The 16678-nt window shown below is 47.4% G+C and overlaps 1 protein-coding gene across 1 annotated transcript in view; it reads left to right on the top strand.

The window, feature by feature from the left end:
- The first annotated feature begins 3576 nt into the window (after window positions 1-3576).
- The window catches only part of LOC142911195 (uncharacterized), a 134625-nt gene continuing 121523 nt past the window's right edge, over window positions 3577-16678 (top strand). The window contains exons 1-10 of the mRNA XM_076060296.1: window positions 3577-4202; window positions 5629-5708; window positions 10292-10456; window positions 13396-13463; window positions 14555-14628; window positions 14980-15038; window positions 15171-15240; window positions 15538-15611; window positions 16269-16377; window positions 16518-16612. Of these exons, the coding sequence (XP_075916411.1) occupies window positions 10337-10456; window positions 13396-13463; window positions 14555-14628; window positions 14980-15038; window positions 15171-15240; window positions 15538-15611; window positions 16269-16377; window positions 16518-16612 (669 nt within the window). The 5' untranslated portion in view covers window positions 3577-4202; window positions 5629-5708; window positions 10292-10336. The remainder of the gene's footprint in view (window positions 4203-5628; window positions 5709-10291; window positions 10457-13395; window positions 13464-14554; window positions 14629-14979; window positions 15039-15170; window positions 15241-15537; window positions 15612-16268; window positions 16378-16517; window positions 16613-16678) is intronic.

Genomic DNA, 16678 nt, shown 5'->3' with positions numbered 1-16678 from the left:
TACAGAGAGAGATTGTTCACGATCATCATCATCATTACAGAGAGAGATTGTTCACGATCATCATCATTACAGAGAGAGATTGTTCACGATCATCATTACAGAGAGAGAGATTGTTCACGATCATCATCATTACAGAGAGAGAGATTGTTCACGATCAGCATTATTACAGAGAGAGATTGTTCACGATCATCATCATTACAGAGAGACATTGTTCACGATCATCATCATCATTACAGAGAGAGATTGTTCACGATCATCATCATTACAGAGAGACATTGTTCACGATCATCATCATCATTACAGAGAGAGATTGTTGAGTGATTCACTTGGGGCCTTGACAATGTGTCTAGCTTAGTGGTCTAATCACCACACAGTGTTGTTGTTGAGTGATTCACTTGGGGCCTTGACAATGTGTCTAGCTTAGTGGTCTAATCACCACACCTTGTTGAGTGATTCACTTGGGGCCTTGACAATGTGTGTAGCTTAGTGGTCTAATCACCACACCGTGGTGTTGTTGTTGTTGAGTGATTCACTTGGGGCCTTGACAATGCGTCTAGCTTAGTGGTCTAATCACCACACCGTGTTGGTGTTGTTGTTGAGTGATTCGCTTGGGGCCTTGACAATGTGTCTAGCTTAGTGGTCTAATCACCACACCGTGTTGTTGTTGAGTGATTCACTTGGGGCCTTGACAATGTGTCTAGCTTAGTGGTCTAATCACCACACCTTGGTGTTGTTGTTGTTGAGTGATTCACTTGGGGCCTTGACAATGTGTCTAGCTTAGTGGTCTAATCACCACACCGTGTTGTTGTTGAGTGATTCACTTGGGGCCTTGACAATGTGTCTAGCTTAGTGTTCTAATCACCACACTGTGTTGTTGTTGTTGAGTGATTCACTTGGGGCCTTGACAATGTGTCTAGCTTAGTGGTCTAATCACCACTCCTTGGTGTTGTTGTTGTTGAGTGATTCACTTGGGGCCTTGACAATGTGTCTAGCTTAGTGGTCTAATCACCACACCGTGGTGTTGTTGTTGTTGAGTGATTCACTTGGGGCCTTGACAATGCGTCTAGCTTAGTGGTCTAACCACCACACCGTGGTGTTGTTGTTGTTGAGTGATTCACTTGGGGCCTTGACAATGCGTCTAGCTTAGTGGTCTAATCACCACACCTTGGTGTTGTTGTTGTTGAGTGATTCACTTGGGGCCTTGACAATGCGTCTAGCTTAGTGGTCTAATCACCACACCTTGGTGTTGTTGTTGAGTGATTCACTTGGGGCCTTGACAATGTGTCTAGCTTAGTGGTCTAATCACCACACCTTGGTGTTGTTGTTGTTGTTGAGTGATTCACTTGGGGCCTTGACAATGTGTCTAGCTTAGTGGTCTAATCACCACACCTTGGTGTTGTTGTTGTTGAGTGATTCACTTGGGGCCTTGACAATGTGTCTAGCTTAGTGGTATAATCACCACACAGTGTTGTTGTTGTTGTTGAGTGATTCACTTGGGGCCTTGACAATGTGTCTAGCTTAGTGGTCTAATCACCACACCGTGGTGTTGTTGTTGTTGGTGAGTAATTCACTTGGGGCCTTGACAATGTGTCTAGCTTAGTGGTCTAATCACCACACCGTGTTGTTGAGTGATTCACTTGGGGCCTTGACAATGTGTCTAGCTTAGTGGTCTAATCACCACACCTTGTTGTTGTTGAGTGATTCACTTGGGGCCTTGACAATGTGTCTAGCTTAGTGGTCTAATCACCACACCGTGGTGTTGTTGTTGAGTGATTCACTTGGGGCCTTGACAATGTGTCTAGCTTAGTGGTCTAATCACCACACAGTGTTGTTGTTGTTGAGTGATCCACTTGGGGCCTTGACAATGTGTCTAGCTTAGTGGTCTAATCACCACACCGTGTTGTTGTTGTTGAGTGATTCACTTCGGGCCTTCCAACACCGCCGGCGACGATTATCTCAACCGGTTCTGGGACTCCCCTAGGTCGACTCAGCCTCAAATGAGTAGCTGGTGTAGCGGTGTGTAGTAGTAAAACATCGCTAGCACTGGGGAGACAAAGGCGGCCGGGCGTGGTGCTGGCCACCCACCCCCCTCGTGTGCCACAGTGCCGGTAGCCTTCATAGCTGCTGCTCGCTAACAGCACTTGCCCCTACAGCCTGTTACAGGCTACACGGTGTGGGATCTTTGTGTTATTGTTTGGTGTAAACATGTCAACATGTTGTGAAATTCTATTCCCGTGGGCGTCGAGGGGATGGCCATACCCTGGGCACGCCAGGTGAAGGCAGTGGCAGCAAGTATTCAAATCGCCATCACTTTCCATCTCTTTGGGGGGGGTTTGAGTGTTTCCCCCTCGCACGCCACGTGGAGTTTTCTCCCGGTGCTGCGATTTCCTCCCACACGTGTATAATAACAATAATAAGCACAACTGTTATTACATCTTAAAATAAAATAAAAACTAAATGCAGGACACTTAAGAAAAAAAATTTCACTCGATGTGGCTCTTGGATCAATAGGCACGTGTCAGCTAATTATAGCATTGTGTGGTCACAATGATCAGGAGCACGGGGTAGGCCTTACGTTGAGGGAACTCCATTTGAAGAACTTTGATGTTAAGCTAGATTCATCTTCTTTGGTTCTTTCGGTAAAGTCACCACCACGTAGAATGAGAATAAAATAATAAATTAATAAAATAAAATAACACGATAAAATTCTCACGACGTTTCGGCCACAACACAAGTGGCCTTCATCAGGTGAAGGGACAGCGCTCGCTCCAGCGCTGTCCTCTAGACAGTCTCGTCCCTTCATCTGATGAAGGCCACTTGTGTTGTGGCCGAAACGTCGTGAGAATTTTATTGTGTTATTTTATTTTATCAATTTATTATTTTATTCTCTTTCTACGTGATGGTGACTTTACCGAAAGAACCAAAGAAGATGAATCCTTGCAGTCACGAAAGCTTTAAATCGACAAATGAATCTAGATTCTCATTGTCAGTGCAGCAAAGCACAAAATCAATACAGTAACACCATGAAAATACAATTACCGATTGACGTATTGGGAAACTTGTTGCATTCGTATTTTTGAAAAATGTAAAAATTGCAGCAACAACGCTGTTTGCCCCCACCTCCATTAACGCTACAGCGTAAACAGACGGGCGGTGGCAATTAAAAAAAAAATGATTCCCATTTAAACTTGTAAGTTGCTTTGCCGAGAGATCTCGCTGGTGCCATCTGGATTGCTCTGCAGCAGTGGCGCTGTCTTAATAAATTCCACATTTGTTTTTTTTTCTTGCGTGCACGTACACGGTGTCTGTGCGTCATGCAGGAAGACGGCTATCGGAGGAGTGTGCAAAGAATACAACATGGAGGGGAACGACAATGAAACCTTCAGCCGAAATTTGGGCAGCAGTTTTTCCACGCTCCCCGACTTCAAAATACGGTGCATCTTGGGCAGTGTTTCAGAGAATGAACGAGGTCACCGTCAATCTAGGCAGGTCCGGGAGCCATCGAGCCGTGGCCAGAGTCAGCTAGGGCAAGGTCGCGGTCAAACGGGGCCATTCCAGGTGATGTTGGGTCACGGGTGGTGTCAGATGGGACAAGGTGAAGGTCAATCTGGTGGGCAAATCCAGGGGCTATCGGTTCAAGGTTGGGGTAATAAAGGGCAGGGTCAGCCGGGGGAAGGCGACGGAGTGGCAATTCAAGGCCACAATCAGCCAGGGCAGGGGCCTTCGATTCAAGGTTGGGGTAATAAAGGGCAGGGTCAGCCGGGGGAAGGCGACGGAGTGGCAATTCAAGGCCACAATCAGCCAGGGCAGGGGCCATCGACTCAAGGTTGGGGTAATAAAGGGCAGGGTCAGCCGGGGGAAGGCGACGGAGTGGCAATTCAAGGCCACAATCAGCCAGGGCAGAGCCAATATCACGACGGGAAAAAAAAAAACCCAATTGGGCCGAGGTCAGACTCAGCCAAAACAGGGTCAGCATCAACCCGAGCAGGGCCAGGGACTGTCAGGGCACGCCCATGGTCTGCTGGGGCAAGGCCGAGGTCAACCTAATCAGGGCCTGAGTCAGCCAAGGCAATCTCATTGTCCACTGGGCCAAGTCCAGGAGCCATTGGGTCATGCTTGGGGTCAACTTGGACAAGGTCAAGTGGGTCGTGGTGAAACTGGACAGGTTCAACAAGGTCAAGCACAGAGGACGCTATTGCAAGGTCAGTCAACTTGGTCATGGTCAAGTGACACCGCCAAGGTCAAGGTATTCGTTTCAGCTGTAGATCATGGCCCCGTGTATCGCCTGGCTCTAATCTGTAAACCAATCGCGCCGCTTATTTTACTTAAAACGATCTCAATCCTCCGATGTCCACATTGATCGCCGAGCACGAATTCCGCTTGCGCTTTTCAACCGGCGTTTGACGTCAGAAGTACGGTGCGGCGCTCTGCTTAGTCATTGACGATAACGATGGTTAGGCAGCGCTTGCCCCAGGAACGCAAGAGGCGGTACGTCCGTCACGCCGCGATGAAAAGCGGCTCGGCCTAGGTGTGCGTGCCTAGGGCAGGTGGACCGCGTTGGCTAGGAGACGTTAACTACCTCGCCTGGTACGCAGGAGGGTCGTGGGTTCGATCCTGACCCCTGACGCCTGTTGCTGTGTATTTGGAGTTTGCGTGTCTCTCTCTCATCATCATCATCACGGTGGCTAGGAGACGTTAACTACCTCGCCCGGTACGCAGGAGGTCGTGGGTTCGATCCCGACCCCTGACGCCTGTTGCTGTGTATTTGGAGTTTGCGTGTCTCTCATCATCATCATCACGGTGGCTAGGAGATGTTAACTATCTCGCTCGGTACGCAGGAGGGTCGTGGGTTCGATCCCGACCCTGACGCCTGTTGCTGTGTATTTGGAGTTTGCGTGTCTCTCTCTCATCATCATCATCATCATCACGGTGGCTAGGAGATGTTAACTACCTCGCTCGGTACGCAGGAGGGGCGTGGGTTCGATCCCGACCCCTGACGCCCGTGCGTTTGAAAGTTTGCGCGTTCTCCCCACGGCGGTGTTGATGTTGCTCCATGCCCTGCGTTGTTTCCCCGCGCATTTAGAAAAACGTGACGTTTAAGAGTAATGCGGCTGATATACATTGACACGTGGTGATGAACCACTTTGTTGAGCTTATCGACTGTGGCCAGGTCGCTTCTGAACAAGAGCTACGTATCCGAGCGGGCTCTTACGTGGTAAAATAACAAGTTTAGTTTCGTTTAGTTGATGGGTTCCTTTAATGCTGGCTTTTGTCTCCAAAGGGCAAGCACTTTATATCAGAACGCAATTTTACTGAAGATTTATTCATATTTATGATGCTCATCATAACCTCTCATTGCCGACAGACACCCCGACTGAGCTGAGCACTAAACCTCAGTTGGAAAGTTCTAAAAAGCGATACGTGTGTCAACGTGTACCAATGTACATCTCGTGCGGTGCTATTATGAACGATGTACTTTAATACTCTTTGGTTCTATTGGGTAAAGTCACGTAGGTGAAAATAAACCCAATAGAACCAATAGAACCAAAGAGTATGGATCCTAGCAGTCACGAAAGCTTTAAATCTAGGATGTACTTTAACTTAATTGTGCGCAATTTTTGTTCGCAGCTCAAGCAAACATCACTGAGCAGCATCAACCTCGGCAGAGCACGCCACCGCCGCCGCCGCTGCCGCTTGATGGGCAAGAGGCAAGATGACTCGCTGATCACATTGAAACGTGTCCACAGATGTGCATCGTTATTTCACATTAATAATACGGTCATTCTAAGAAAATACCGATTCATCTAGTTTCATATTCTCGGTTCTTTCGGTAAAGTCACCACGTAGAAGGGAAACGATACAATAATAAAAATATAAAACAATAAAATTCTCGCGACGTTTCAAACATCTGAACAAGCTGCCAAATCGCTCTCCGTGGTACTGACGTTTAAAAAAAACTTTTTTCAAATTTTCTTGCTGTGGTTTTCACACCTGACGATGATCGCTGCTTGTGTTGCAGTCGAAACGTCGTGATAATTTTATTGTTTCCCTTTCTACGTGGCGGTGACTTTACCGAAAGAACCGAGAATGTGAATCACTGCAGTCGTGAAAGCTTCAAGTGAAAATTTATTTAGTTTCACGAAGCTTGGGGCTGCTGCCACGGTGCGCAATGGTTCAGCACGCTGGACTTGCGGTCCACAAGGTCGTGATGTCCAGGCGTGCCAGGTTTAATAGGCACGTGTCTACAATGTCCCACCTCTGTCCACTCTGCAGTATATATTGGTACACCGCAGTTGAATGGCAGGCCGCATGTGGTGGGGTAAAGTGTGGGTACTACCATCACTTCCAAGACGTCTCCCCAGCGTGGAGGAGTTCAGCCCCTAGTGAGGGTTTCTCTACCAAGACGTCTTGAACAGCGTGGAAGAGTTCAGCCCCTAGTGAGGGTGTCTTTACCAAGACGTCTTGAACAGCGTGGAAGAGTTCAGCCCCTAGTGAGGGCTTCTCTACCAAGACATCTTGAACAGCGTGGAAGAGTTCAGTCTCTAGTGAGGGTTTCTCTACCAAGACATCTTGAACAGCGTGGAAGAGTTCAGCCCCTAGTGAGGGTTTCTCTTCCAAGACGTCTTGAACAGCGTGGAAGAGTTCAGCCCCTAGTGAGGGTTTCTCTTCCAAGACGTCTTGAACAGCGTGGAAGAGTTCAGCCCCTAGTGAGGGTTTCTCTTCCAAGATGTCTTGAACAGCGTGGAAGAGTTCATCCCCTAGTGAGGGTTTCTCTACCAAGACGTCTTGAACAGCGTGGAAGAGTTCAGCCCCTAGTGAGGGTTCCTCTACCAAGACGTCTTGAACGGCGTGGAAGAGTTCAGCCCCTAGTGAGGGTTTCACTTCCAAGACGTCTTGAACAGCGTGGAAGAGTTCAGCCCCTAGTGAGGGTTTCTCTACCAAGACGTCTTGAACGGCGTGGAAGAGTTCAGCCCCTAGTGAGGGTTCCTCTACCAAGACGTCTTGAACAGCGTGGAAGAGTTCAGCCCCTAGTGAGGGTTTCTCTTCCTTTAAGACGTCTTGAACAGCGTGGAAGAGTTCAGCCCCTAGTGAGGGTTTCTCTTCCAAGACGTCTTGAACAGCGTGGAAGAGTTCAGCCCCTAGTGAGGGTTTCTCTACCAAGACATCTTGAACAGCGTGGAAGAGTTCAGCCCCTAGTGAGGGTTTCTCTTCCAAGACGTCTTGAACAGCGTGGAAGAGTTCAGCCCCTAGTGAGGGTTCCTCTACCAAGACGTCTTGAACAGCGTGGAAGAGTTCAGCCCCTAGTGAGGGTTTCTCTACCAAGACGTCTTGAACAGCGTGGAAGAGTTCAGCCCCTAGTGAGGGTTTCTCTTCCAAGACGTCTTGAACAGCGTGGAAGAGTTCAGCCCCTAGTGAGGGTTTCTCTTCCAAGATGTCTTGAACAGCGTGGAAGAGTTCAGCCCCTAGTGAAGGTTTCTCTACCAAGACATCTTGAACAGCGTGGAAGAGTTCAGCCCCTAGTGAGGGTTCCTCTACCAAGACGTCTTGAACGGCGTGGAAGAGTTCAGCCCCTAGTGAGGGTTTCACTTCCAAGGCGTCTTGAACAGCGTGGAAGAGTTCAGCCCCTAGTGAGGGTTTCTCTTCCAAGACGTCTTGAACAGCGTGGAAGAGTTCAGCCCCTAGTGAGGGTTTCTCTACGAAGACGTCTTGAACAGCGTGGAAGAGTTCAGCCCCTAGTGAGGGTTTCTCTTCCAAGACGTCTTGAACAGCGTGGAAGAGTTCAGCCCCTAGTGAGGGCTTCTCTACCAAGACATCTTGAACAGCGTGGAAGAGTTCAGTCTCTAGTGAGGGTTTCTCTACCAAGACATCTTGAACAGCGTGGAAGAGTTCAGCCCCTAGTGAGGGTTTCTCTTCCAAGACGTCTTGAACAGCGTGGAAGAGTTCAGCCCCTAGTGAGGGTTCCTCTACCAAGACGTCTTGAACAGCGTGGAAGAGTTCAGCCACTAGTGAGGGTTCCTCTACCAAGACGTCTTGAACAGCGTGGAAGAGTTCAGCCCCTAGTGAGGGTTTCTCTACCAAGACGTCTTGAACAGCGTGGAAGAGTTCAGCCCCTAGTGAGGGTTTCTCTTCCAAGACGTCTTGAACAGCGTGGAAGAGTTCAGCCCCTAGTGAGGGTTTCTCTTCCAAGATGTCTGGAACAGCGTGGAAGAGTTCAGCCCCTAGTGAGGGTTTCTCTACCAAGACGTCTTGAACAGCGTGGAAGAGTTCAGCCCCTAGTGAGGGTTCCTCTACCAAGACGTCTTGAACGGCGTGGAAGAGTTCAGCCCCTAGTGAAGGTTTCACTTCCAAGACGTCTTGAACAGCGTGGAAGAGTTCAGCCCCTAGTGAGGGTTTCTCTACCAAGACGTCTTGAACGGCGTGGAAGAGTTCAGCCCCTAGTGAGGGTTCCTCTACCAAGACGTCTTGAACAGCGTGGAAGAGTTCAGCCCCTAGTGAGGGTTTCTCTTCCAAGACGTCTTGAACAGCGTGGAAGAGTTCAGCCCCTAGTGAGGGTTTCTCTTCCAAGACGTCTTGAACAGCGTGGAAGAGTTTAGCCCTTAGTGAGGGTTTCTCTTCCACGACGTCTTGAACAGCGTGGAAGAGTTCAGCCCCTAGTGAGGGTTTCTCTACCAAGACGTCTTGAACAGCGTGGAAGAGTTCAGCCCCTAGTGAGGGTTTCTCTACCAAGACGTCTTGAACAGCGTGGAAGAGTTCAGCCCCTAGTGAGGGTTCCTCTACCAAGACGTCTTGAACAGCGTGGAAGAGTTCAGCCCCTAGTGAGGGTTTCTCTACCAAAACGTCTTGAACAGCGTGGAAGAGTTCAGCCCCTAGTGAGGGTTTCTCTACCAAGACGTCTCCCCAGCGTGGAAGAGTTCAGCCCCTAGTGAGGGTTTCTCTACCAAGACGTCTTGAACAGCGTGGAAGAGTTCATCCCCTAGTGAGGGTTTCTCTTCCAAGACGTCTTGAACAGCGTGGAAGAGTTCAGCCCCTAGTGAGGGTTTCTCTACCAAGACGTCTTGAACAGCATGGAAGAGTTCAGCCCCTAGTGAGGGTTTCTCTAACCAAGACGTCTTGAACAGCGTGGAAGAGTTCAGCCCCTAGTGAGGGTTTCTCTTCCTTTAAGACGTCTTGAACAGCGTGGAAGAGTTCAGCCCCTAGTGAGGGTTTCTCTACGAAGACGTCTTGAACTGCGTGGAAGAGTTCAGCCCTTAGTGAGGGTTTCTCTTCCAAGACGTCTTGAACAGCGTGGAAGAGTTCAGCCCCTAGTGAGGGTTTCTCTACCAAGACGTCTTGAACAGCGTGGAAGAGTTCAGCCCCTAGTGAGGGTTTCACTTCCAAGACGTCTTGAACAGCGTGGAAGAGTTCAGCCCCTAGTGAGGGTTTCTCTACCAAGACGTCTCCCCAGCGTGGAAGAGTTCAGCCCCTAGGGAGGGTTTCTCTTCCAAGACGTCTTGAACAGCGTGGAAGAGTTCAGCCCCTAGTGAGGGTTTCTCTACCAAGACGTCTCCCCAGCGTGGAAGAGTTCAGCCCCTAGGGAGGGTTTCTCTTCCAAGACGTCTTGAACAGCGTGGAAGAGTTCAGCCCCTAGTGAGGGTTTCTCTACCAAGACGTCTCCCCAGCGTGGAAGAGTTCAGCCCCTAGTGAGGGTTTTTCTTCCAAGACGTCTTGAACAGCGTGGAAGAGTTCAGCCTCTACTGAGCGCCCTCTAGTGGAGGCCCTTTTGCCAGCAGTGATTACGATCAAACAATTTCAGATCTGCGCCTTAAACCTTTTTACGTTCACAGCACTTGGCAAAGACGTTTTAAGGGAAAGTTAATTTAAAAAATAAAAAAAACGTGTATTTGTGCTTGTACATGACTTGATCGAGTTTTCGGTTGAAATGGAGTAATAATAATCAGTTCAACACGTAGGCTTTCACGACCAATTATATTCGTATAATAAATGTTTTTTGGGTTATATCGCGTAAAGTATGAATGTGTAAATGTTGTGGATTTACTCTCCGACACACCGGTGGGCCGAAGTAGTAATTCACTGGCGCGTTTTGTTTACGTGACAAACCTCACTGGCTGGGTCGGGTGGTGGAGGGTAACGACACACACTTACGCGAGCCAACCCAAGAACGTTTATCGCGAATGATCGGTCATCGGGCAGCGGAAAATCTTGATGTGTTCACGACACTACGGCTTGGGAAGCTGCTGACACACGCTCCTCATGCCGTGTGTTGTGTTTGGTTGTTTTTTTTTCTTCGCAGAATAAAGATCACGTGTCAAGGACGTACAATTCTTTGCGCTGTGAAATGAACAAGTTGAACATGTGGAAGGTCAGAGTTCACTCTGAGCTCAGCAAAAAGGAGGAAGCTGTCAGAATGGCCCAGGAGACGGCCGACGCTCTGCAGAAATCAACTCGACAAACACAGGTGGGTAGCAGCAGCAGTAAGTGGTCTCATTTCTCTAAAGCAGTGCTTCTCAGTGTGGTCACTCACCCCCGGTATCACCGGTGGTCCACCACGCTCCTCCGGGTGGTCCTCAGGGCTGTGAGTAACACAGGTGGGCAACAGCAGCAGCAGTAAGTGGTCTTATTTCTCTAAAGCAGTGCTTCTCACAGTGTGGTCACCCTCCCTCCCTCCCCCGTACCACCGGTGGTCCTCCATGCTCCTCCGGGTGGTTCGCGGGGTTGTGATGCAGGCTGATCCGGAGAGTAATTACAATGTACGTCATTATTATTATTAAATTAAACTCGTGATATTTAAAAATTAGGTGAGGAAAAACGACCTTAACCCTCGGGTCTAAATGCGCCCCCCCTAAAAAAAAACCTCGTAGCTGCGTTTAAAAAAATAAAGCGTTTGTATTCCCGTAATATGAGTGATTTAGTGTTACTGCTATTTAGAGAAACAAGCGAATGCATTTTGTTGCTAGGGGTGGCTGAGTTGGTTTGCGGGCCGACGACTTGTCGAGTTTCCGCGGAGTATTTGTGCATTGCGCGCGGTCATTCTCTTGGCCTTTAATCTTTGGTTACTTCGGTAAAGTCACGTGGTAGGTATAAAGATGATAAAATGTCCACGACGTTTCGATCGCAACACCTCAAGCGCTTTGTCCTAGGGCGGTAAAAAAAGTAATCCCTGCAGTGGAACTGCTGAACCAGCGAGAGAGTCCTGTCACAACAACAACAACAGCAGCAGCAGCAAGAGGTTTAATTTTTATTTTCGCCTGAGGACGACCGCCGCCTGTGGTGTCGCGATGGAAACGTCGTGATTTGATTTATTATTTTGTGTTGTATTTTTATACGCGCTACGCGACTTTACTTGAATGAAAGCAAAGACTGTGGATTCCTGCGGTGACGAAAAACTTCAAATCTCTTAGTCTTATTAAATTTTTATTTAAATATTTCGTGACTGCAGGGATTCATATTCTTGGTTCTTTCGGTAAAGTCACCGCCACGTTGAAGGGAATCAATAAAATAATACAAATTTAAAACGATCAAATTATCATGACGTTTCGACTGCAACGCAAGCGATCATCGTCAGGTGTGAAAACCACAGCAAGAAAACAATTTTCACCGCCGCTCTTTAAAAAAAAATTCTTGCTGTGGTTTTCACACCTGATGATGATTGCTTGTGTTGCAGTCGAAACGTCGTGAGACTTTTATTGTTTGATATTTTTTATTATTTTATTGTTTCCCTTCTACGTGGTGGTGACTTTACCAAATGAACCAAAGATTATGGATTCCTGCAGTGACGTAAACTTCAAATCTCTTCTTCGTCTTCTTCTTGATTCTTTCGGTAAAGTCGCCACGTAGAAGGGAAAAAATAAAATAATAAAAATTTAAAACAATAAAATTCTCACGACGTTTCGACTGCAACGCAAGCGATCATCATCAGGTGTGAAAACCACCGCAAGAAAAAAATGTCACCGCCACTTTTTTAAAATTTTCTTTCTGTGGTTTTCACACCTGACGATGATTGCTTGTGTTGCCGTCGAAACGTCGTGAGAATTATATTGTTTTATATTTGTATTACTTTATTGTTTCCCTTCTACGTGGTGACTTTACCGAAAGAACCAAAAATAAATCTCTTAGTCTTGTCGACTAAAGCAGTGAAACGCTTTCATTCAATGTTGGTGTGAGTGGCTCCTCATTTCTCCAAACCCAAACATTTATTGTCAGCTAATCGGTAAACTTCATCAATCTTTTGACGTAGACACGTAGCCAATGATCAGGTTTGGTTTTCCTCAGTGCACTGTGTGTATGTTGAACTTCTTTCACACCGTACGTAGCCAACCGTGCTGTGTGTGTATATTGAACATCTTTCACACCGTACGTAGCCAACCGTGCTATGTGTGTGTGTGTGTTGAACTTCTTTCACACCGTACGTAGCCAACCGTGCTATGTGTGTGTATGTTGAACATCTTTCACACCGTACGTAGCCAACCGTGCTACGTGTGTGTATGTTGAACTTCTTTCACACCGTACGTAGCCAACCGTGCTACGTGTGTGTGTATGTTGAACTTCTTTCACACCGTACGTAGCCAACCGTGCTATGTGTGTGTTTGTTGAACTTCTTTCACACCGTACGTAGCCACCTGTGCTATGTGTGTGTATGTTGAACTTCTTTCACACCGTACGTAGCCAACCGTGCTACGTGTGTGTATGTTGAACTTCTTTCACACCGTACGTAGCCAACCGTGCTATGTGTGTGTGTATGTTGAACATCTTTCACACCGTACGTAGCCAACCGTGCTACGTGTGTGTATGTGGAACATCTTTCACACCGTACGTAGCCAACCGTGCTGTGTGTGTGTTTGTTGAACTTCTTTCACACCGTACGTAGCCAACCGTGCTATGTGTGTGTATGTTGAACATCTTTCACACAGTACGTAGCCAACCGTGCTACGTGTGTGTATGTTGAACTTCTTTCACACCGTACGTAGCCAACCGTGCTCAATGGGAGATGCAGTGGCATCTCAAATAACGTTGCTACATTTGCATATTGTTTCAGACTCATTAATTTCGTCTGGTTATAATCACGATTAGGTTGTTTTTGTGGATTCCCCATAGTCATCATTATGATTGGTAATTGTGTCCACTCATCATTCGTCATTGTTAACTAAAATAGAGAAACACTTGGTTTGCCAAGACAATAATTTAAAGGTGCTTCTAATCTGTTTGTAGCTTCAACTGGACAGCAATAAGATTCGTGTCTGTGGTTCCTCAGCGATCGCTTTGTCTGCATGATTGACGATGCTTTATGAAACCCGAACGTCATTATCAGTGCTGTGTGTCAGATAACAATTATCAGACAACTGTGTTGAAGCGGTATGCGTCACCTCAGCGAAGTGTGTGTGTCGTGTTTCCTTTCAGCTTGAAAATGTACACCTCAGCGCGCAACTTCAAGACGTGATTGACATCAAAGGAGATTTAATGGAGAAGTAAGAAGTTATTCATTTCCCTCGAATTTCATCTTTGTCCTCTGTTTAGGTTCCTAAACTTACTGGAGAAACCCGAAGAGCAATGAAGCTCTTTTTTTTGTAACAAATGTCCGGTAGATTTCAGAGATGTCCGGTGGACTCAGGGGCGAGGAGCCAGGATTTTGACTTTGGGGGGGTTGCTGACTTCAACATTCTGAGATATCTCAGTGTGTTTGTGTTTTCCAATGGGCACCACAAATGTATAAAACTAATTATTGGATTTGAGCTGCGGAGTTTATTAATAGGTCGGAGCCGCCGACGTGGCCAGTAAGTTCGATAAGTTCGCAAGGCTGCCGCTCAAGCAGCCTGCAGGGCAGCACGCAAGGTGGCAGCCTGCAGGGCAGCACACAAGGTGGCAGCCTGCAGGGCAGCACGAGGTGACATCACAAGGTGACATCACAAGGTGGCAGCTGGCAGGGCAGCAGCACAAGGTGGCAGTCTGCAGGGCAGCACAAGGTGACATCACAAGGTGGTAGCCTGCAGGGCAGCACACGGGGTGGTAGCCTGCAGGGCAGCACACAAGGTGGTAGCCTGCAGGGCAGCACACGAGGTGGCAGCCTGCAGGGCAGCACAAGGTGACAGCCTGCAGGGCAGCACACAAGGTGGCATCACAAGGTGGCAGCCTGCGGCATTTTGCAGCAGCCGGATATCCGGTTATCCCGATTGCCGACTTCCCCAAATTTTCAGGGGGGGGGGCTGACCCCCCCCATCCCCCCCTGTTGCTCCGCCCCTGAGTGGACTACTGGGTGGAGGTCAGAGGTCACGCCGGCAGAACAAACGAGCGACTTGTTGATGACACCAACATCCTCTCTGCATTTTCATTTTAAAAACTTTCGCGACTGCAGGAATTCACGTTCTTTGGTTCTTTCTGTAAAGTCACAGAAAACAACAAAATCACGGTGAGTTTTTATTTTGTTGTTTCCCTTCTACGTGACTTCACCGAAAGAACCAAGAATATCTTCATCTGCAATGCGCTTTGCCTTAAAATGGCGGATACGTTCCTACGAAGGTTTTCTGACCCGCCGTCCTTGCAATGTGCCCGTGTCCGTAAGGATCCGTGCCACCAGGCAGATGTGTGACGATCTGAAGGGCCAGTCCTCTTCAGTGCAACAAACATTAACCAGAGGTACATTCTCAACATTCGCCGACCATTGGACGTTGCCGGTGTTACACGTTTAGTGATTAAACTTGCTTGTCGTTGACTCACGTGGGTCACGTGCGTACGGTGATAATGGACGTTGACGGTGTAACACGTTTAGTGATTAAACTTGATTGTCGTTGACTCACGTGGGTCACATGCGTACGGTGATAATGACATTGACGGTGTAACACGTTTAGTGATTAAACTTGATTGTCGTTGACTCACGTGGGTCACGTGCGTACGGTGATAATGGACGTTGACGGTGTAACACGTTTAGTGATTAAACTTGCTTGTCGTTGACTCACGTGGGTCACGTCCGCACGGTGATAATGGCAGCTGAAACAGAACAAGAAGAAGTGGAAGCTGTTCATTCGTCGCTGAAAGCAGAACTGAAGGTAAAATGTGTGATGCTTTTTAAATTTTGTTTTCATTTAATTATATTTCTTGAGAAACGTGTAACGGTATAAACGTACGCACGTGCACATTTAACATTAATGCTGGATCCCCGCTGTCATCCTCTCTTAAAGACGTTTGCGGTGACTTTCAGCGAATTGAATTTAAAGTCTCAAAATGACAAGAATATTGCGTTGGGCAAAGGTGAGTCTCGTGCCGGGTGACGCAATGCACGGCTGCTCAGTGATACGCAGAGCACTGTCGATGATGATCAATGACCGTTGTGGTTTTTACTGGATGAATATTGACGCGCTCAGCCACTTTGTCGAACGTGCGACGCGCGTGTGTCGTACGCAGTGGAAGCAGCCGTGGAAGCGACGGGGAGAGCGCGGTGGGACTTTGTAAACAAGTTGACGATTAAAGAAAGCCAGGTTCGCGCGAATTCATGAGCTCATCGCTTTTGCTCACATTTTAAATGCATGACGCGTGTGTCGTACGCAGTGGAAGCAGCTGTGGAAGAAATGGAAAGAGCGCGGTGGGACTTTGTAAACAAGTTGACGATTAAAGAAAGCCAGGTTCGGGCGAATCCACGAGCTGATCGCTTTTGCTCACATTTTAAATGCACGTTGGGATAAAAAAAAAATTGGATTAAATGACCATGCATTACCTTTTACAAACCAGTGTGTATATATATAGCTCAAACCCCAAGGGTCTGTTATAATTCAGGCTCATTAATTTTTGTTGATTTCAAATGTAAGAAATGCAGCTCCTAAAGGCATGCCTGTCTCAATCATAAAATATCCTTTGAAGATCAAGATCACCTTCAAATAAAAACTGATATATTAATGTTCCTATCCCAAACTATTGCCTTTAACGCCTACTATTGCCATTGTGTACAGTGTTCATACATTGCTTTTACAATTTACAAACGTCTGTATAACAATATAATGCTTAAAATGTGAATTATTTCCACTTTAGAACGTATTCAGTGCCCTAAACGCATTTGTTCAACGAAATATATGGGATCTGCACATTTCGACCTCTTTGTCTTGATTTCTCAAGTTCATTTCAGTCTGGTAAACACAACTTATCTGACTTCAATGATGACTTTCAAACCAGAAAACTCGCCTTGCCCAGCAGTAGGTCATTTCATAGATCCGTGCGTAAAGTCGTATTATTATCTTTGTCGTTCAGTAGTTAGCAAACAGAGAGTTCCGTCTTTTCGCTCTTAGGCCAAAGAAATGTCCGAGCTGTTGGAGTTAAAAAATGAAGAGCTCAAAATGGCCTCGCAAAAGCTGCAAGATTCCATTGAAAGCTGCGCTCGACTCGAAGAAACAGAGCGTGAGAGCACACTTCAAGTTGCCCGCTTTTTATTGCCAACGAGCCCGGATGTGTTTGTGCGTGTGCGCGGTGGGCAAATGTCTGCACGTCCCGACCGTGAAAGTCGATCCCGATTTCATTTGTTTTGCGTGAATTAACAGGCAACTTTCAAGCACGGCTTGAGCAAATGCAGAAAGAAAGTGGTACCCTGAAACTCGAAGTAAATCGCCGTCGGGAAATTGAAAGCACGCTGCAGGTGACCTATCCGTTCATTTTTTTTATTTAAAGCTTTCGTGACTGCAGCGATTCATATTCTTAGCTC

Source organism: Petromyzon marinus, unplaced genomic scaffold, assembly GCF_048934315.1.
Source record: "Petromyzon marinus isolate PM22_M1 ecotype Great Lakes invasive population unplaced genomic scaffold, UKy_Petmar_22M1.pri1.0 PM_G_Scaffold_171, whole genome shotgun sequence".
Lineage (NCBI taxonomy): Eukaryota > Metazoa > Chordata > Hyperoartia > Petromyzontiformes > Petromyzontidae > Petromyzon > Petromyzon marinus.
The sequence above is the reverse complement of the archived record's forward strand: the minus strand, read 5'-3'. Positions and strand labels throughout refer to the sequence as shown.